A 22,457-nucleotide genomic window follows, 5' to 3' on the forward strand; every position below is an offset into this window, starting at 1 on the left:
TGTTAATAGATGAAAGAATGGAAAACTTCATTACTTTGCTAAACTATAATGATGGAAGCTATGAATAAACAACGTGGTGACGCAGCCCATTACCGATGGTGGGCGGCCGCGAGTACACGAAATCCTTTTACTTACACGAGTATTTGGGGAGAACAAATATTGTGAATATTCGCTTTGTCCCGATTTATATGGCATCTTTCAGATTTAGAGAGTCAATCGAAGCTTTTTTATCGTAATTTATAAACTATCAATTATTGTGATTTATAGTATTTTTTATGTTCAAATATGTAAATTTTATTCAGAAAAACCTTTATTCTATGTTCAAATTCATAATCAAAATTAAAAAGTTTATCTCTTTGAAATTTGAACGATGCCACATAAATTGGCACAGAAAAACAACATCCTATTTCATGTAGATACATCATATGGAGGAAAAATATTGAGGAAAAAATTCCAAGCACAGGCAGTTTTGTTGCCTTTGAGATGTCTCAAGTAATTGCTGATTGGTGTAACCAGTGGCAGATCCAATCATCCAACTTTAAATTTGCGATATGCAGAATTCAATGCTTCAAGGTCAAACCATATCATGTTTGCAAAAACCATGGATATATGAAGTTATATACATATATTTAAATCTATTCTCTCAATTCAAAATCCACTATGTCTAAATTTTGAATTGGCCATTAGTTCTACACACAAAGCTACACTTATTCAAACTTAACCTTGTAAATATAATATAGCTGTAATAGTGTAATATACATATCATTATACTTCCAATTCAAAGTTCAGGAAAAGAGAGAATAAAAATTATTTAACTGATATATAGCATCAGACCAGAGAGAACAGCTAGTCTTCGTCAAACAATGTCTCTTACTAAAGCCTGCAAGCACAAATTGAAAAAAAAAAAAAAAAAAAAAAAAAAACATAATTGTCTGTTACTAGTACTAAAGAAGCCACCCACCACTTCAACAAAAATAACGTAAAATAAAAAAAAAAATAGATAATTTTTAAATATCAGGAAGGCTTCATCTTTCCTTTTGATTAACCAGACATGCTATATATAGCGTGATCACTAATGAAAGTAAAATATACATATATATATATATATATATATATATATATATATATATATATATATATATATATCTTTCCTAATCATTACTATTTCGTTAAATTTACATATGTCAGAATGTATATATAAGTTCAAGCAATTATGTATTCCTTTCAACAAAGAGACCTAGAAATTAGTAAAGTGATAGTAGTACGTACTTAGAACAATCCATGTGCTCAGAGATAGGGAAGCTACGATGAATACCGCATATTCTAGTCATATTTAGAATACGGGACTGGAGATAAGGAGGATGATAGTGACTATGACTGAAATCTTCTATGCAGTAACAATACCTACGAACCCCGTTATCTATGTATTTCACCCTGCCATTCAATATAAGTAAGTTGTCACAACACTCCCGGGTCGGCTTCGGAGTAATCCCTTCTACATAAACTTCACAATACTCAAAGCAAGCATTCACGTCTTTGCAGATTTCATCTCTGGATGCATAGCATGGAGTACTTATTAGAACTACCATTAATACAACTGTCACAAAAACTAGTAGTTGATTTTTCTTGGCTGCCATTTTCTTTTTTGCTGGTTTGGTAGTAGTTAAGTAAATACAGTTCATTTAATTGGAAGACACAAACACAGTCTTATAAAGATTTTGTTGAGGAGATTTTAGTTGGACGTCCGTGAATTGTCAAATGCAGTTGTGATCATTCAATTTGAGAGTTAGCTAGCACTTTTTAGGCGTTTGACCATATATAGATTCTAAATATTTTTTTACGTTATTTGAAATTTATAAAATTAGAGTTGAAGATGAAGCTGTGTTTGATTATACTTTTTAAAAAGGAGAGAAGAGAGCATTTTATTTGAAAATTTTGAAGACGGTGGAGTTGGACAACAGGTTTGGAGCACTTTTCCGAATTTAAAATCCAACGACAGGTTGAATTTAAAATTTTTATAACCACACACAGATTTTTTGAAATTCAAGAAAAAAAAAAGTAAATAATTCTCATGGTCAAATGGCTCCGATCCTAAATATCTTAGTATTTTACTTTTCTTTTTAGTCTATTTAAAAAAGAATATCTCTCATCTCTTTTTATATTTGTAAGCTCCAATTCTTACATTCTACATGTTTTAAACTTACTGTCTAGTCAAATTAGGATACTTAAATTGAAATCTTATTCGGCTGAACTTTTAAAAGTTGCTTGATTTGAGAAGCACTTTTGGCAAAATAGCTTTTTGGCAATCGAAGCCCAATTTCCAAAGGCTTCCATTGAAAATTCTCTTTTTCTGGAGTGTTGTTTCAACCACTATGGAGAACTTACGTTTATAACTTTATCTTCTTACTTATTTTCTTTTCCTCTTGACCGGTGGGTTAGCCTACATGGGCGAACGATGAGCTAATATCCAACAAGTCGAACTCTAGGTATGTGTTCAAAAAACATGCATAGAACAAAGTTACATACTCTGTCTTTGTGTTTCAATTAGTTTAGATGGCGACCGATGAGCTAATATCCAACAAGTCGAACTCTAGATATGTGTGCGAAAAATATGCATAGAACAAAGTTATATATACATTTTGGAATCCATTCTCTTAATTCAAAACTCACAATGTCTAAATTATTAAGTTATATATACATTTTGGAATCCATTCTCTTAATTCAAAACTCACAATGTCTAAATTAAACACAAAGTTTGGCTCCAAAAATTCCATTAACCTTGTTAATAACTCAAATATATATAACATAAGAGTGACACTGTAATATACACATCATTGTACTTCCAATTCAAAGTTTAGGAAAAGAGAGAAAATAAAAATATTTTAACTAATATAGCATTAGACCGAGAACAGCTCGTACGTCTTCCTCATACACAAATCTCTTACTAAAGCCTGCAAGCACAAAATTTAAAAATAAAAACATAATTATTAGTTACTACTAAAAGAACTCACCCCACAAATAAATTAAAAATGGATAAAAGAAAGAAAGATGAAGAGTTTGTGAAAGTACTTAGAGCAATCCATGTGCTCAGAGATGGGAAAGCTAAGATGAACACGACATGCTATATAAAGTTGTTCGATTCGATACTGGAGATAAGGAGGATGATCATGGCTATTGCTGAAGTCTACAATGCATGAACAAAATCTGCGAACACCATTCTTTATATATTTTACCCCTTCATTCAATATCTTTAAGTTATTACAACACTTACGTGTTGGAAGACTATTTTTCCCATCTACAAAATTTTCACAATCTTCAAAGTAAGCATTCACATTCTTACAAATTGCATCTTCATGACCAAGGACTCTGAATGCATTGCATGGACTTATTAGAACCACCAACACAAGTGCAACAAAAACTAGTAGACATTTGGTTGTCATTTTCTGCTGATTAATTGGTAGTAAGTACGTAAGTAATTAATTAGCAGAGTTTTATAGATTTTGCGCAGGAGGTTATTCATTAATTAGATATATGTCCGTGAACTGTGATTTGCAGTTGTGATCATTCAATTTGGATGAGATTATTATAGTTGATGCGTGACAAAATTGATTTCTATTGTTTAGTTAACTTGTATTAGGAAAATAGAAAGACAAAATTGAATAAACAAGTTTGACTGGCTGGTAACAAACACCAGTTCAAACAATGTTTAAGTTTTATTTGATTGGCGGGCAGAGGCGGAGCCAAGATTTGAAACTTTTAGTTTTGAGATTCTAACCTTTTTAAGTTAATGGTTCTAAACTAATAATTTATTTATATTAATTTTTTAAAACAAATATATAAAATTTGGACCAAAGTTGATGGATTCAAACTAACCTACTGGCAGATAACATTGAAAAACTTTAGGAAAATTGACGTGGAAATACAATAAGGACATACTATTGGCACAAAACAACCAAGATTTTAACTATTGGCATGTAATAGCCAAAATACAGAATTCCTTCTTAAATATTGGCGTTATATAACCAACTAATTAAATATACAAATACAAATTAATTAATTCTCACCTATTAAAAAAGTATCTCCTTATATCTCCCCATATTCCCTCTACGTCTCAGAATCGCTTTTATCTCCGAAATAACCTCCATCTTTCTTCCTTCTCTCTTTACGTATATTTACGTGAAATCTAAACTTCCACACAGATGTATACTCAGATACTTTAGCGATGTTTGATGCTGTGTTTAAGAAATTATTTAGGAGTTTAGTTGTCTTGCATTTGAGTTTGAGGAAACATGTAACTATGGGGGTTGTAAAAACTTCACACAATAAGGTAGCCGGAGATTCTGATTTTGAAGATCCGATATTTGGGGATTCGAATTCTCCCACATGCAAGAGTAGTTGAGGATGAGATTCGGAGTAAAATAAAAAATAAAAAAAGCCAATACAATTGAAAAGGGAAAAAAAATTGCAATCGGGGATGATTTACAAGATGATGAGAAAGTCATCTTACACGTTCTCTGTTTTAGCCTAAAGGAAATGTAAAAAAAAGAACCAAGAAACAAAGTTACAAAGTTTATGACAAGTTCATATTTCTATTTATGGTTGGTGTGTTGGCTAATGTGTGTTTTTCCTGGTGTGATGATCCTCCACAGTTCTAAATCCATATGTCGTACAAATGGAATAATATGTATTTAGGATTTTAGGCTCTAATAAAGTGTTACATTGAGAAGTAATGTGAGATAGTTTGTATATATAAAAATGTGATACACTGAGAATGTGATACATTTATTGCCCATTCCATTATATTGCCAACACTCATGTGATACATGGAAAAGTGTTAGATATACATTATGTGATATACATTATATGTTAATACATAAGGTACACTCATCAAAAGTATGTTAAAATGAGAAACAACCGAGTTCATATGATAGTTATTTGGTTTCGTCCACACTCAATTGTTTTGAAATTGTAGCAACGAAATCTTCAAACTTGATATCAGTACGAATCAATATTCCGTCAACTTGATATTCTACAAACTTGTTGTCAACATTCCAGTAACCATTGTGATGGATATATACTGGTAAATTCGCCATAAAATCACTGTATTCAATTTTTTGTATCACATTGAAGATTGGTTGTTTTTTTAGGTGTAGGATTTGCTGGGATTTTTTTGGTTGTGAAAAGATTTCGTCGTTTAGGAACTGCTGGAAGTTTTATCATGCACTGCTAGAATTTTTATCGGGAACAAGAAACGTGTTGTAGTTATTTTAGGAGTGTTATTAGTGGATGCATGAAATTAGGACTAAATTTTTTACTTTCCCAATAAAAAATACACGGTAAATCTGTTTTTTATTTTTATATTTGTAAATCCTTTTGGCTTCTATTTGCTAAACCAAATTCTTGGCTACAAATATGTCAATAGTTTATGGGGAATGTATATAACTGTCAATTGGCCAAAACTTTATCCTTATCCAACGTTTGCACCCAATAGATAAATGTGACAGTAAGAGGTATAAATTAAAATGGCACAAAGTAGGAAAAATATTGTTTCCAGAATTAATTATTCTTTCAGCAGAACTTTTCCTATCATGGTAAATTGATAGCTTTGTCCAAATAAAGAAAACATAACTGAAATCTGAAAAGCTTAAGAACAAAATAATTTGGAGTTTGGTGCTTATAACTGTAATTTCATCCGTACATCAAAACCAAAAACTATAAGGAAAAACGAAACAACCCTAAATTTCCTTCTCCCTTCAGATTTAATTTTCCCTATTCGGATTATTTATGTCCTATATACTTTGGTCCCATGTTTTTAAGAGTCTTTTATTTTATTCTTGTCAAAGAACTGCAGTAAAAATAAAACTTCCAATACAATTTATGCTTTATTTTGTGCAATATTGATCTCAAATGCCAACAAACTCTACCATAAGGTGCAAACTCTGCTTTATTGTCACGCTCCGAACCATGGCCTGGGCAAAACATGGCACTCGGTGCCTTACTGCATGTGACCGAGCGAACCACATGGCTTGCTGAATCATCATGAGGCATAACATGAGCGAAATATAACGTGAATGCATGATGAGCCTTTATAGAGCGTAGCAAGTCATAATACTTAATAAAAATACTTGTTTAAACATGAGTGCGGAAATAACATGAATGAGCCAAAATGGCTATACGACTCCGAATGTCTGACATAACATAACTGACTTGTCTAGTCTATGAAATCTCTATCATGAGTCTGATCGGAAAACATACTTTGCGGGACAAGGCCCCCGATACCTTAGATTCATAACTAATCATAAAACAAAAGTTGACTAAACCCCGAATGAGATGGGGCTCACCAATAAGTTGATACGAATGTTGTCCTGCGAGCGGATGTGTCGTCATGTATATCGGTACTGCGCATCGTGAAATGCGGCCCCCCGGCAATAGAAAGGGATGTCGCACTTTGAATGTCTTGTTATGTAAAGCAACTGAATGAAATAACATGGGACATGAAATAATAATGATAGGAACTGAAACCTGGTCATGAACATGAACACACACACACACACACACACACACACACACACACACACACACACACACACATATATATATATATATATATATATATATATATATATATATATATATATATATATATCATAAGTAGGGAGAGCAATAACTTATAACCGATCCATGATCTAGTGCTTGCGTCCCGCCGAGCTAACACTCGGTCCTTGCCGGGGAACATGAGATTTAATAAAATATGAAAGGATCCGGTCATTATGAGAGTTCGTCCAGAGACATGGGTGGAGCGATCCTCATCCCTCACGGTGGCTACGTAGTTTCATGCTATCTGAAGCCTTCCTTGGTAATTAAAGCAACTCCCAAAATCATGAACATGTAAAATAAGTGGCACTTGCTGCCCATGGTTTTCATGAATATAACTTGCGTGTACATGGATATCATAAATTATAGCTTGCTTGCATGAACTTGTAAAACATGTATAGTATTTTCTTGAAAATATCATAATATATCATAAACTAGCATGCATGAACCCATGGAATGAGATATATGAATTTTTCATAGATTACGGATAGATTCTTAATAATATAAAGAAATATTAAGAACTCAATGATGGAATTATAACAATTCATACATAATATAATCATGGACATGGACCTAGGGTTATCATGAGCATGGTATAGAAACCCTAGTTTTCGTAAAGAATCATAATTTATGGATTATGAGGCGTGGGGAAGAACAACGATGTTCCCACACGTAGATAGTAACTCTACATACCTTAGTCGCTCCAAAACTTGAATTAAAGACTTGAGCTTTGAAGAAGATTTCCAAAATCTTGAATTCTTGAACCTTGAGATGGGTTTTCTTGAAAACCCTAGTTTAGGAATGATGATTTCTTGTTTAGATTATTAGAGTATATGTTAGAATTGAGTTGGAATAATTAGAGTAGGCTTACCTTGGTGTTCTTGATGATGGAGGAGGGTAGGAGGTCGTTCTAGGGCTTGAAGGAATGAAAAATAATGATTTGAACTGTTATGGACGAATATATATTATTCTGGAAAATTGAATTTTACATCCAGCAAAATACTGACCGTATTTTGAAAGACGGGCCGTATTTTGAAATACGGTCCGTATTACGTATGGACTGCATTGCGTCTCTTAAGTAAAATGGCCATAACTCTTTGCACAGATGTCCGTTTGACCCCCATAATATACCGTTGGAAAGGTATTTCAAAGCTCTACAACCTTTATCAAGGACGTTTTCCCAAATTCCAAATTAGTTTTGAAATACGGGCCATATTTTGAAATACGGTCCGTATTTAACGATGTAACCTCTAAGTGTCAAATTCCAGAATGCTCAGAAATCTTTGGTACCAGTTTACGACTTGAAATACGGCCGTATACTGAAATACGGTCACTGTTCATGGGCGTAAACCACCATCTTACAACTGAAGAGGAAATTTCCAATTCCCACATTCTTTATCGGGTTTTCTAAGTCTGGGATCATGGTCAAAGCTTAGGTTAAAGGTACGGGTGTTACAATATCTCCCCCTGGGATCATTCGTCCTCGAATGATGAGTCATGGTTAAGAACGTGGCTGGACATGGCTTGAATACATGAACATGAAGGAAACATGCCGTAAAACATAAGAGCTTGACATGGTTATGTAGAAACATGGTCATGGATCATCAGAACTGAATACGTGATTACATGGGAACATGTACATGGGGAACATGAAACTGAGTAGCGCCTACATGAATGAGAATCATAAAACATTTGTCCTCGATTTATGACTAGTGGTTAAGAATCGCTACTAACTCTGGAATCTACAAAATTTATGGCAGGACTTCCTTCATGATTCGGACCCTCACGACATTTCTCAAACGCCTGCCAACTAACTAAAGTACCAACACACAACTCACATAACATCTTAATACGCATGATGTGACATAACGTGATTACTGAATCTTGAATGTATCTAACATAAACACTGAGCTGGCTTGAACACACGGATATTGGCTGAATGATTACATGATTACTATACATAGGGTTTGGAAGAAATGCGTAGGCACAAATGACACAGTATCGGGAAATAGGCACGAACATGACATGATTACACGGGCGTGAGATGCATGACGTGGGATATAAATACACGAAGGCGGATGACATGAATACATGAGTGCTAAGCGTCATGAGATACGAATACGTGTGAAAGTGGATATCGTAACATAGGATCTGAATGTCGAAAACATGATTGTTACAACATGAGGGTTGAATACTAAGCACGGATAGGATTTGGATACTTAGAGACTTAATCACAGACGTTCGTATGTCACCATGGTAATATGAGATAGGAGTATGACTTAGGCTTTGAATGTAAGCGCAACTCGATGTGAATGCGACGGACTTGAGTCGTATAACAAGAATATGATCCTAACATAGGTGTTCATAAATCTCTAGCATAGGCATGACATGAATACGTCGAATCTGAGTAGAATACTCCCGAGATAAGTACCATAGGGTACATGAAAAGATATCTATTTGAATATAGGAATGCACCTTACTTCTGATTATCTTGCTAGCTGTTAATCATGATTATGAATACTTTAGCTCATCTTGCTCATTCTCGTGAGCGAATTATAGAGGACTGAGAGAAAAGGAATTATTGGTACTATTCATATAAGATACTTTGCTTTAGAGAACAGACATGACATGGTGCATTGTACATGGAGGACGTAACGTGGAACATGCGTACATGGGAACGTGATTCATATGGCATGAAATGTGAATAGCTTGACATGGGGCATGGGACCATGAAAAATATGGCGTTTATATGAGTACCTACATACCATGGCGTACGGACTTGAGTTCATGAGTATTGAAGTAAGACTAAGGCATAAGTGTGACTTGCGTAGAGTACAATTGCAGGCTAACCCTTGGGTACTCAGAGACGTAAGGCATGGATAAAACATTACCTTTAGAATTTAGATATACCGAAAGAATAGGACATGGTTCAACATAGCTTACTCTTATCACCGTGAGTAAACGCCCTTGTTATAAATAAGGCACATGAAAGAATGGGTTATAAGCATGTATAACTCGTTCCTCGAGCATCTAAGACATGGGTAGAAAGTCACCTTGAACATAACGAGGCCTAGATACTTAGCGAAAGGAAAAAAGAATCATGTCATCATGATCGTAAAACATTAGCTAAAGGAACATAAGCACGAATTACATAGAATCATGGGTAGGACATCCATCTTGGTTCACCTTCATTATTATCTCACAAAATCATTGTTACGATACCGCTATAAGTGGAATGCATAGCGAAATGAATTGGGGCACGAGTATGTGGTAACATGGATAACATAATCATTGGGTCAAGATCATCATCAGATTTGAAAAGCACTTAGATGCTAGAACATGGACATGAGTATAAAAGCATGATAGATACGTGAGACCTGAATGCGGTTTTTAACTTTAGACATGAGCACACCTGATGTACGAAACATGAAAGGACATTCCCTTGCATAGCTTACTACGTATGAAGTCTTAATTCTTGTATCTTAAACGTGGAGTGTAAAGCTTCTAACATGGGCATGATATGGGTACGAAAGGCATGAGTAGAGTACGTCTGGGCATTAGTACCACATAGTACATGAATTACTCTGGAATTGGAACCATTATACCCTTAAAACCCGCTATTCGATCTAGAACTTTATCTCATAACATAATTACCTAGTACTTGATCTCAACAGCATGACAAAGATCACATTCTACGCACCTTATCTTGGCTACATGAAACTGTGACCCTCTGACATAATCTCCTTAACACCTATCAACTTACAAAACACATAGTTTATATCGGCACCTTATCGCACGATCTCCCCCTTAGTTCAAAAGCTGACATTTAAAGCCTGTGGATCCCTCGAGTTAGCGATAAGTGGTCATCTAGTGGTTCCGCTAATTTCCTCTAACATACTGACGACTTATTTCTTTGGCTCACTTCAAGCAAGTGTTGCTTACTGGGAAAACTGGATTACTTAAATAAACGGGTTTCTAATGTACATAACTGGCATACTAGCTTTGTCAGTCTTGGGAAAACTCTTTTCTGATAACCCTTAAAGGCTCTTCTTCTGTAGCTTGCTCTCTTATTACTTAGATAGTTTTCTTCTTTTACCAATTTCTATACCTCAAATTTAACTTAAACCTTTTGGGTTCTAACACGCCTTCAGTGTATGCGGACAGTTACCCACTTAGTAGTACTAACTTGATTAAGTACTCAAATCGTACTTCTACTAACTCTGCTGAAAATTTCTAATTCACTGTATACTATGCTTCTGTTAACCACTTGCTAGCATCACATTATCTAATTCTTCTCTGAGTACTAAAGTGAAGCATAAGGTTATTTCTAACTTTTCCTCCTTATCTGACTCTATTCTGTGGTTGTATACTATCTTTCTGAACTATAGACACGGATCACACCTAGGGAAATTTTATCTGTCTCAAATTCTCAAATGAGAAATTGGAACAACTAATCCCAAAATCCCTATACAAGTTCAAAATTATATTACACTATACATATCGGGGATAAATACTTAGTCACATAACCTAAGAGGGAATTGTCATATCTTTTATCTCATAGTAATATCTGCTTCTTGTAGTAACTCACTAACATCATACTCTCTAGGTCTGATCTGAATAAGCTTAAATAAATTAAAACTAACCCTACAAAAAATTCAATATCATCTGCTCATGGTTTTCTTATCGCATCGATCCGTTCCTAGTCATGTACATAGATCATATATATAAAAATATATATATATATATATATATCCTTAAAAAAAGTTGAGACTTTCTAGTATTACGGGTGGTTGGCTCTTAGGCTATTTCTCGCTCAAAACTACGTGGACAATTTATGATTGCACTAATTTCATAACATGTTACTCCGTAGGTTCTTAAATACGAACTATCATCCTTATACCGTAGCTCCATGGTCGTATAATCCAAATAAACTCATTCGTAAGGTATATAACCAATGTGTCTCTGCCATGCCGAAACTTGTTTTTAAAAGGGTATTATCACCTGATAAACACACCATGCACTATTTGGTAAGTCTTGGGTCTCGAATTTTCCTTCTCGCCGCTTACGCATTCGATACGTTTAGAATTCGATGGAAAGAGAATGTTACTTACTACTCTAACCTTCATGGCACAAGTTAGAATAATTCCTGATGCCTCCATCGGAAAGCAACACATCGATAACGACTAGCTTTACATCTTCCTCATCCATTGAGACTAGGCATATTCGGTAGAATGGGAAACAACACATGAGTTCGAGTGATTTCTGAGAACACAGCTCTATTGCACGATCTAGAGTTGAAAGAAGTGAGACAATCTTAAATGTCTTGGTGGTCAACTGTTTATATGTGTGGCGCGCACACACATATAAGAGTGACCCCACTGGACACGGTTTCATAGACTCCCTAAGACACTTGAACCTAGGCTCTGATACCAAGATTTGTCACGCCCCGAACCATGGCCTGGGCGAAACACGACACTCGGTGCCTTACTGCATGTGACCGAGCGAACCATATGGCTTGCTGAATCATTATGAGGCATAACATGAGCAGAATATAACGTGAATGCATGATGAGCCTTTATAAAACGTAGTAAGTCATAATACTTAATAAAAATACTTGTATAAATATGAGTGCGGAAATAACATGAATGAGCAAAATGGCTATACGACTCGAATGTTTGACATAACATAACCGACTTGTCTACTTATGAAACCTCCATCAGCGAGTCCGATCGGAAAACATACTTACTGGGACAAGGCCCCAAAGATACCTTAGATGCATAACTAATCATAAAATAAAAGTTAACTAAACCCCGAATGAGATGGGCTCACCAATAAGCTGATATGAATGCTGTCCTACTGAGCAGATGTATCGTCCTGTATATCAGTACCCGCATCGTGAAATGCAGGCCCCCCGGGCAATAGAAAGTGGACGTCAGTACTTTGAATGTACTGGTATGTAAAGCAACCGAATAAAATAATATGGGACATGAAATAATAATGATAGGAACTGAAGCCTGGTCATGAACATTAACACACGCACGCGCACACACACACACACACACACACACACACACACACACACACACACACACACACACACACACACATATATATATATATATATATATATATATATATATAACATGGTAAAAATATCATAAGTAGGGACAGCAATAACTTATAACTGATCCATGGTCTGGTACTTGCGTCCCGCTAGCGTAACACTCATCCTTGCTGCTGGGAACATGAGATTTAATAAAATATGAAAGGATCCAGTCATTATGAGAGATTGTCCAGGACATGGGTGGAGCGATCCTCATCCTATGATGGCTACGTAGTTTCAGGCTATCTAAAGCCTTCCTCGATAATTAAAGCAACTCCCAAAATCATGAACATGTAAAATAAGTGGCACTTGCTGCCCGTGGTTTTCATGAATATAACTTGCTTGTACATGGATATCATAAATTATAGCTTGCTTGCATGAACTTGTAAAACATGTATAGTATTTTCTTGAAAATATCATAATATATCATAAACTAGCATGCATGAACCCATGGAATGAGATATATGGATTTTTCATAGATTACGGACATTCTTAATAATCATAAAGAAATATTAAGAACTCAATGATGGAATTATAATAATTCATACATAATATAATCATGGACATGGACCTAGGGTTATCATGAGCATGATATAGAAACCCTAGTTTTCGTAAAGAATCATAATTTATGGATTATGAGGCGTGGGGAAGAACAATGATGTTCCCACACGTAGATAGTAACTCTACATACCTTAGTCGCTCCCAAACTTGAATTAAAGACTTGAGCTTTGAAGAAGATTTCCAAAATCTTGAATTCTTGAACCTTGAGATGGGTTTTCTTGAAACCCCTAGTTTAGGAATGATGATTTCTTGTTTAGATTATTAGAGTATATGTTAGAATTGAGTTGGAATAATTAGAGTAGGCTTACCTTGGTGTTCTTGATGATGGAGGAGGGTAGGAGGTCGTTCTAGGGCTTGAAGGAATGAAAATAATGATTTGAACTGATATGGACGAATATATACTGTTCTAAAAAATTGAATTTTATGTCCAGCAAAATACTGGCCGTATTTTGAAAGACGGGTATTTTGAAATACGGTCCGTATTCCGTATGGACTGCACTGTGTCTCTTCAGTAAAATGGCCATAACTCTTTGCACAGATGTCCGTTTGACCCCCATAATATACCGTTGGAAAGGTATTTCAAAGCTCTACAACTTTCATCAAGGAAGTTTTCCCAAATTCCAAATACGTTTTGAAATACGGGCCGTATTTTGAAATACGGTCCGTATTTAATGATGTAACCTCTAAGTTTCAAATTCCAGAATGCTCAGAAATCTTTGGTACCAGTTTACAGCTTGAAATACGGGCCGTATACTGAAATACGATCACTGTTCATGGGCGTAAACCACCATCTTACAACTGAAGAGAAAATTTCCAATTCCCACATTCTTTATCGGGTTTTCTAAGTCTGGGATCATGGTCAAAGCTTAGGTTAAAGGTACGGGGTGTTACACTTATAAGGAGAGTTTCATGCAAGCTCTGCCTTAAGGTAGAGTTTGCTATCTTAAGAAAAACTCTGCCCTGAAGGTAGAGTTTTGTAGGCAAACTCTGCCTTGCAATTTTTTTTAATTTTTTTTTTTTTTGATTGAGTAGGGTTCAAACCCTGAACCCATGAATTTTTAGGTGAACGACAAAATTTAAAGAACAACAATTTGAGGGGCAAAAATTAAAGACCAACCCCGAATAAGGGCAATCGTGCAAATTGCCCGTATTAATTAGTTGATTTTGTAGATTTTTGTCAAAGGAATGGCAGCGAGGAAGGGACGAGTTTAAGCTTATGCGGGGTTGTGCCGCTTTAAATTTATGTGGGCCGCTGACAATTTTCTTTCACAAACTAAGAAAATTCATAGCAGAAAATTCTATAGTATCCATATAATATAGTATCCATATAATAGAAGAATAAGCTATTCTTTTGTAAAAAAGAAAGTTCATGCGGGCCGCTAACGATTTTATTTCAATAAGTAAGTGATGCATAACATTTTAAGGAACGTTATTAATTTTAATTTCGGTATTTTGACATATTGTACATTAATCATTTTTAATAGATCATTTAGAATCCTTGATTAGTATTTTCTCCACAAATTTCAGTACCAGAGCCCATTAAATAGGCACCAGTTCATTCAGCCAATAAAACTGCAATCAGTTTTGATGATTACCACGTTTCAAGTGGATGTTTAGCTAGTTCAAAGTTAATCGTATTGTTGTTGTTGTTGTTAGAGACGTGCTACAATACAAAAGACAAAACTTCATTGTTGATGGGATTAGCATCAAAATCCAATAAGCTATATTCGTCTGGCTACAAACCTCAACACCAACACTACCAATTCTCTCAACTTGAAGCTCTCATTTATTGTTACCTCTTAAAGCAACACAATCCGTAGCACCATAGCACTAATTATTAATACTGCAAAAAGAAAAAAGTTGTTTCAGTTAACACGCTGCAAAAAAAAAAAAAATCTCAAAAGAGAGAAATTAAATATACCTATAACAATCCATGTGTTCAGAAATAGGGAAGCTAAGGTGTATTTGACAGTAATTATAGAGATCGGCGATTCGATCTTCTTGGTATGAAGGATGATCTTCAGTATTTCCCATGTTTTCAATACACTGGTAAATTCTTATAGCACCTTGGTCTTCTTGTTTCACAATGGTGTTTAAATTTCTGAGGCTATTGCAACATTGGTCCGATGGAGTTTGTTCGACTCCATCAACGAAACTTTCACACCATGAGAAAACATCAGTGACATCTGAACAATCCGAATCGAACCAAGCCAAACTTGATCTTGAAATTGCAAGAAAAACTATAACAAAAGCTGCAAAATATGCCATTTAATTATTATAATACTAATACTAATAGTTGTAGAAAAGTTCAATCTTGTAGATTATCAAGTTGTTTTGGTAAGAGTTTGATTATTTATAATTAGTTTCATAGAGAGAGTTAATGATGTAATTATGCAGGGTAAAATGTAACAGAAAAATAAAGACACACATTAACTACTCTATTTTAAAGCCATGTCCAATCTTTTCTTAATTGCATTGGCTAAAGTGCATGTATCAAATCAAAGAAACAGAAAAAAAGTATAGCTTCTGTGACAAAGAAATGTCAAGATAGGAAAAAAAGAAATCAAGATTAATAGGAGCAACATATATAATTTTCACTATATTCGTATAGCTATAAGCCTATGATGTCTTGGAATATCCCTTAATTAAAAACGCAATCTAATACATACATGTGTTAATATGTAAGCTAAAGTATAATTCTTTTTGGACTTTGCATGATTAAATCAACTAGCAACCCTTTCTAGATGCTATCTTGTATATTACTATTAAAAAAGGTACTTTCAATTTAATTTGACTCGGGTATCTGGGACTACCCAACAAGTCCTCGGCTTTTTGCCATCGATAAGTTTTCCTCAGTACCCTATTATTTATAAGAAAAACTGATTTAAGAGAAAAACTGATTTAGAAGACATCCAGCAGAGGTAAAATAATATTTTAAGGCTTTAGGATTAGGTGTTTAAGAATCCTATTGTTATTGTATTACAATGTTAGAGCCGTATATGACTATATAATTAGGACCAATTGTATACCTGATTAGGTGATCGTGAGAATATGCAGAGGAGCAATTTTTTTTTGGTCAAAACACAGCTCTTTAATCTTCTTCAAATACAAAATTATGAAAGCTCATCGATCTTCCGCCTGACGCCATATTATTTATATTACAACGAAAATTACTCCAAGTCATTCTCTTTCTCTATGTGGGTCGGGTTAGCCCACGTAGGCTACTGTGACCCAATATCCAACAAGTCGAATTCCGTATATGTGTGCAAAAAACATGCTTAGAACAAAGTTATATATACATTTTGGAATCTATTTAATTTTTCAATTCAAAACTCACAAGGTCTAAATTATCGCTCTAACTAATTGAAACACAAAGCTGCGCTCCACAAATTACAACTTAACCTTGTTAATATAACATAGAATAATAGTATTATACAATACACATCATTTTACTTCCAATTCAAAGTTCAGGAAAAGATGAAAAGTACAAATATTTCAACTACTATAACATTAGACCAGAGAGAACAGCTCCGCTTCCTCAAACACGTCTCTTACTAAAGCCTGCAAGCAGAAATTTAAAAAATAAAAAATGATCATTACTTACTAAATAAAATAAAATAAATGAAAGATGGACTAAAGAAAGAGAGAAATGTAAGTAAAAATCGTACTTCGAGCAGTCCATGTGCTCAGAGATGAGGAAGCTAAGATGAATATCGCATAATATATAAAGTTGTTCTATTCGATACTAGAGATAAGGAGAGTGATAGTGGCTATTACTGAAGTCTACGATGCATGAACAATACATACGAACCCTATCGTCGTCCTCGTATTTTACCTTGCCATTCAATATCATTAAGTTGTCACAACACTCACGGGTTGGAAGTAAAGTAACCCAATCTACAAAATTTTCACAATATTCAAAGCAAGCATTCACATTTTCACAAATTGCATCTTTTTCAAGGACTCTGATCAATGCATTGCATGGACTTATTAGAAGAGTTTTATAGATTTTGTGTAGGGGGTTATTCATTAATCAGATATATGTCCGTGAACTGTGATTTGCAGTTGTGATTATAGTTTGATGCGTGACAAAAGTGATTTTTATTGTTTATAAGTTAACTTGTATATATTAGGGAAATAGAAAGATTGAATAAACAAATTTGACTGGCTGGTAACAAACACCAGTGAAGAAGTTCAAAGCAATGCTTAAGTTTTATTTGACCACCGAGATGGAGCCAAGATCTGAAACTTCTAGATTTTACTAACTTTTTTTTAAGTTAATGATTCTAAACTAATAATTTATTTATATTACATGATTTTTTTAAAAACAAATATAAAATTTGGATTAAAATTACTGGATTCGGAGTAACCTACCGGCGGATAACATTGCAAAAGTTCATTCGTATCCAACATTTGCACCCAATTGATAAATTAAACATTAAGAGATATAAATTATATTGACACAAATTAAGAAAAATATTGCTTCCAGAATTAATTATTCTTCAGCAGAATTTTCCCTATCATGGCAAATTGATAGCTCTTTCCAAATAAAGAAAATATAACTGCAATCTGAAAGCTTAAGAAAAAAAAAAATAGTTGGGAGTTCGGTGTTTATAAATGTAAAATTTCATCAGTTCATCAAAACCAAAAATTGTAAGGAAAAACGAAACAACCCTAAATTTCCCTCTCCCTTCATCAGATTAAATTTTTTTACTCGGATTGTTTAAGAGGCTTGGATTAGCTTCTTTTTCTTTGGCGTAGTTTTGCAACAACTTATGTTTTTTATGTCCTATATTAATTTAAGTCCCATGTTTTTAAAGAGTCTCTTATTCTAGTCAAAGAACTGCAGTAAAAATAAAACTTCAAAAACAATTTATGTTTTATTTTGTGCAATATTGATCTTAAATGAGCTTAAATGGAATAACTTTTATCACTGAGAATTATCTAGCCGGAGATTGAAATGTATTAATTAGTTGATGTTGTAGATTAGTGTCAATAAGAATGGCGATGGGGAGGGACGAGAAGGGGGCGGGTTTAAGCTTATACGGGGCGCTAACGATTTTCTTTCAATATGTTAGAAAATAATAGAGAGAATAAACTATTCTTTTGTTAAAAAATTCAGCACAAAAATAGTGAAATTTTTGCAAGTTGCATAACATGTTAAAGAACGAACGTTATCAATTTTAATTTCAGTATTTTGACATATTGTACATTAATTGTTTTAAATAGATTATTTAGAGTCATAGAGTAGTTTTCATTATTCCACAAATTCCAGTACCAGAGCCCAGACACCAGTTTATTCAAGCAATGAAGTTGCAATCAGTTCTGACGTTTTAAGTGGACGTTTAACTAGTTCAACGATAAACATATATTAAATTATTATTATTATTATTATTAGCTACGATACAAAAGACAAAGCTTCAGTATTGATGGGATTAACATCAAAATCCAATCGGCTGTATTTCTCTGGCTACAAACCTCGAACACCAAAACTTGAAGCTCTCAGTGATTGTTACCTCTTAAAGCAACACAATCCATAGCACCATAGTACTAATTATTAATACTGCAAGGGAAAAAGAGTTGTTTCAGTTAACAAGGTGCAAAAAAAACATTTCTTAGAAGAGAGAAATTAAAGGAATTGGATATGCCTGTAACAATCCATGTGTTCAGAAATGGGGAAGCTAAGGTGAATTTGACAGTAATTATAAAGATCGGTGATTCGGTCTTCTTGGTATGGAGGATGATCTCCAGTATTTGCCATGTTTTCAATGCACTGACAAATTCTTGTAGCACCTTGGTCCTCTTGTTTCGCGATGGTGTTTAAATTTCTGAGACTATAGCAACATTCGTCCGATGGAGTTTGTTCGACTCCATCAACAAAACTTTCACACCATGAGAAATTATCAGTGACATCTGAACAAGTCGAGTCCAACCAAGCCAAACTTGATCTTGAAATTGCAAGAAAAACTATAACAAAAGCTGCAAAATATGCCATTTAATTATTATAATACCAATACTAATAGTTTTAGAAAAGTTCAATCTTGTAGATTATCAAGTTTTTTTGGTAAGAGGTTGATTATTTATAATTAGTTTCATAGAAAGAGTTAATGATGTATTGCAGGGCAAAATGTAACAGAAAAATAAAGACACATTAAATACACTATTTTAAAGCCATGTTCAATCTTTTCTTAATTGCATTGGCTAAAGTGCATGTATCAAATAAAAGAAACAAAAAAAATGTATATCTATGAGAAAGAAATATCAAGATAGAAAAAAGAAAGAATCAAGATTAATAGGAGCAACATATATAGTTTTCACTCTTATAGCTATAAGCCTATGACATCTTGGAATATCTCTTAATTAAAAACACAATCTAATATACGTACATACATGTGTTAATATGTAAGTTAAAGTACTTATAAATTCTTTTTGAACTTTGCATGATTAAATCAACTAGCGACACTTTCAAGATGCTATCTTGTTTATTAATATTTAAGAAAAGTACTTTCAATTTAATTTGGCTAGGGCATCAGGGACTATCCAACATGTCCTCGTCTTTATTAATATTAATAAAAAAATCAACTCAATTTAATTTGACTCGGGCATCAGGGACTATGCAACAGGTCCTCGTCTTTATTGCCATGGATAAGTTCTCCTTCAACACCCTATTATTTATAAGAAAAACTGATTTAGAAGAGACTGATTTAAGGTTCAAATTATAAGGCTTTAGGTCCAGCAGAGGTCCAATAATATTTTTGTTTTCCGGTGAAAACGGATAATCAGTTAGAGATTTGTATTTTAAGGGTTTAAAGACAAATAGATTGTATCCAATCCCGGAAACTCTTCTTTTGGGGTTAATGTTTGTGATTACTAGAGTTAGATTGAAAGAATCGAGCTCAAGAAATGATAAAATCAAGCAAGATAGATATATATTCAAAGAAAATCAGGGTGCACGGATGTGTATTGCTTTTGAGAAAAAATAAGAGATGGGTTACAAGAGATTAGATGGATCCCCCTTAGCTTACATGATAAGCTATCTATATAAAAACCAAAACAAGACTTTTCAACCCTAACGGTCGACTGATGTGACCCGACTGCTCCCCCACATGCTTCTCTGCCACAGCACTCTGATCGGGATTCATTAATATGACCCGAGTAGGTGGAAGTGGGTGCCAGCTGTGAAGGTCCTCCCTGCCTCTCCAAGCTCCCGGTTGCGGAAACTAGCCCGAACACGGATTTTACCCAACACAATTTTAAGGCTTTAGGATTAGGTGTTAAGAATCCTATTGTTATTGTATTACAATGTTAGAGCCGTATGACTTATATTAAGGACCAATTGTAACCTGATTAGGTGATCGTGATTCGTGAGAATATATACAGAGGAGCATTTTTTTATACCTCAAAACACAGCTCTTTAATCTTCTTAAAATACAAAATTACGAAAGCTCGTCGATCTTCGGCCAGGCGCCATATTATTTGCAGTACAACGAAAATTGCCCCATGTCAATTCTCTTTCTGTATGTGGGTCGGGTTAGCCCACCTAGGCAATTGACGACTCAATATCGAACAAGTCGAACTCTATATACGTGTGTAAAATACACCCTTAGAACAAAGTTATATATACATTATGGAATCCATTTTTTCATTCAAAACTCACAATGTCTAAATTATCGCTCTAACTAATTGAAACACAAAGCTTTGCTCCATAAATTCCAACTTAACCTTGTTAACCAAACATAGATATAATACACATCATCATACTTCTTTCAAAGTTCAGGAAAAGATGAAAGTACAAATATTTAACAATTATTATAGCATTAGACCCCAGAGAACAGCTCCTCCTCAACTACAAGTTCTTACTAAAGCCTGCAAGCACAATTTTTTTTTAAAAAAAGTGTTAGTTACTATTAAAAGAAACTCATCACAACCTCAAGAAAATAAAATCAAATAAAAGATGGACAAAAGAAAGAGAGTTTGTGGAAGTACTTAGAGCAATCCATGTGCTCAGAGATGGGGAAGCTAAGATGAATGTCGCATATTAAATAAAGTTGTTCGATCCTGGATTGGAGATAAGGAGGATGATAGTGGCTATTACTGAAGTCTACGATGCATGAACAATACCTACGAACCCCATCGTCCTCGTATTTTACCTTGCCATTCAATATCATTAAGTTGTCACAACACTCACGGGTTGGAAGTCCAGTAATCCCGTCTACAAAATTTTCACAATATTCAAAGCAAGCATTCACATCTTCACAAATTGCATCTTTTTCAAGGACTCTGATCAATGCATTGCATGGACTTAGAACCACTACCACAACTAGTGCAACAAAAACTAGTAGATTTTTGGTTGCCATGTTTCTGCTGATTAATTGGTATTAGTAAGTAATTAATTAGCAGAGTCTTATAGATTTTGTGTAGGAGGTTATTCATGATGTCCGTGAATTATGATTTGCAGTTGTGATCATTCTATTTGGATGAGATTATTACAGTTGATGCGTGACAAAGTTGATTTCAATTGCTTAATTACCTTGTATTAGGAAATTGGAAAGTAAAAATTAACAAACACCAGTGAAGAAGTTTAAAACAATATTTAAGTTTTATTTGATTAGCGGTGGGAATGGAAAGATTTCCTTTCCCTTCAGATTCAAATTAATATTTACTCGGATTGTTTAAGAGACTTAGATTAGCTTCTTTTTCTTCATTTTATTCTATAGGTCCCATAATTTTTAGGAGTCTTTTATTCTTGTCAAAGAACTACAGTAAAAATTATAAAAAAGAAAAAAAGAAAAGAAAAAAGGACTTCAAGTACAATTTATGTTTTATTTTGTGCAATATTGATCTTAGATTAATGAGCTTAAATGGAATAACTTTATCAGCAAGAATTACCTAGCCGGAGATTGGAACATTTTAGTTTTCTGTTGTAGATTAGCGTCAATAGGGATGACAACGGGACGGTGTACGTTTAGTCTTTATACTTGGATTGTGCGGGTTTAAACTTGTGCTGCGGGGCGCTAAGATTTTTACTTCCATATGTAAGAAAAATTTATAGCCGAAAATTCTAAAATATCCATAAAATAGAAGAATAAGTTGTTATTCTTTTAAGGGAAAAGGGCCTAAAATACCCTTGAACTATTAGATTTGGTGCAAAAATACCCTTCATCCACCTTTGGAGCCTAAAATACCCATGACGTTAACC

The 22,457-nt window shown here is 34.2% G+C and overlaps 3 protein-coding genes and 1 long non-coding RNA gene across 4 annotated transcripts; all 4 read right to left on the bottom strand.

Annotated features, from left to right (window-relative positions):
* Positions 1-606: 606 nt before the first annotated feature.
* LOC132036599 (uncharacterized) lies at positions 607-1,740 on the bottom strand. The gene is made up of 2 exons (XR_009409621.1): positions 1,270-1,740; positions 607-880 (listed from the first exon to the last, which is right to left on the bottom strand). It is a non-coding gene; the product is annotated as an uncharacterized LOC132036599 (long non-coding RNA).
* A 966-nt stretch (positions 1,741-2,706) lies between these two features.
* On the bottom strand, positions 2,707-3,449 carry LOC132037993 (non-specific lipid-transfer protein 13-like). Its single transcript, XM_059428708.1, has 2 exons — positions 3,070-3,449; positions 2,707-2,951 (listed from the first exon to the last, which is right to left on the bottom strand). Exons 1-2 carry the CDS (start codon positions 3,438-3,440, stop codon positions 2,945-2,947), a joined length of 378 nt encoding a protein of 125 aa, XP_059284691.1. The 5' UTR covers positions 3,441-3,449; the 3' UTR covers positions 2,707-2,944.
* Positions 3,450-15,088: 11,639 nt separating this feature from the next.
* On the bottom strand, positions 15,089-15,526 carry LOC132038359 (protein ARABIDOPSIS THALIANA ANTHER 7-like). Its single transcript, XM_059429036.1, has 2 exons — positions 15,180-15,526; positions 15,089-15,101 (listed from the first exon to the last, which is right to left on the bottom strand). The coding sequence occupies exons 1-2, from the start codon at positions 15,524-15,526 to the stop codon at positions 15,089-15,091; spliced, it is 360 nt and encodes a 119-aa protein (XP_059285019.1).
* Positions 15,527-20,941: 5,415 nt separating this feature from the next.
* LOC132037696 (non-specific lipid-transfer protein 13-like) lies at positions 20,942-21,629 on the bottom strand. The gene is made up of 2 exons (XM_059428260.1): positions 21,245-21,629; positions 20,942-21,124 (listed from the first exon to the last, which is right to left on the bottom strand). The coding sequence occupies exons 1-2, from the start codon at positions 21,613-21,615 to the stop codon at positions 21,118-21,120; spliced, it is 378 nt and encodes a 125-aa protein (XP_059284243.1). The 5' UTR covers positions 21,616-21,629; the 3' UTR covers positions 20,942-21,117.
* Positions 21,630-22,457: the final 828 nt, after the last annotated feature.

The sequence above is a fragment of the Lycium ferocissimum genome, chromosome 11 (assembly GCF_029784015.1).
Source record: "Lycium ferocissimum isolate CSIRO_LF1 chromosome 11, AGI_CSIRO_Lferr_CH_V1, whole genome shotgun sequence".
Classification (NCBI taxonomy): Eukaryota; Viridiplantae; Streptophyta; class Magnoliopsida; order Solanales; family Solanaceae; genus Lycium; species Lycium ferocissimum.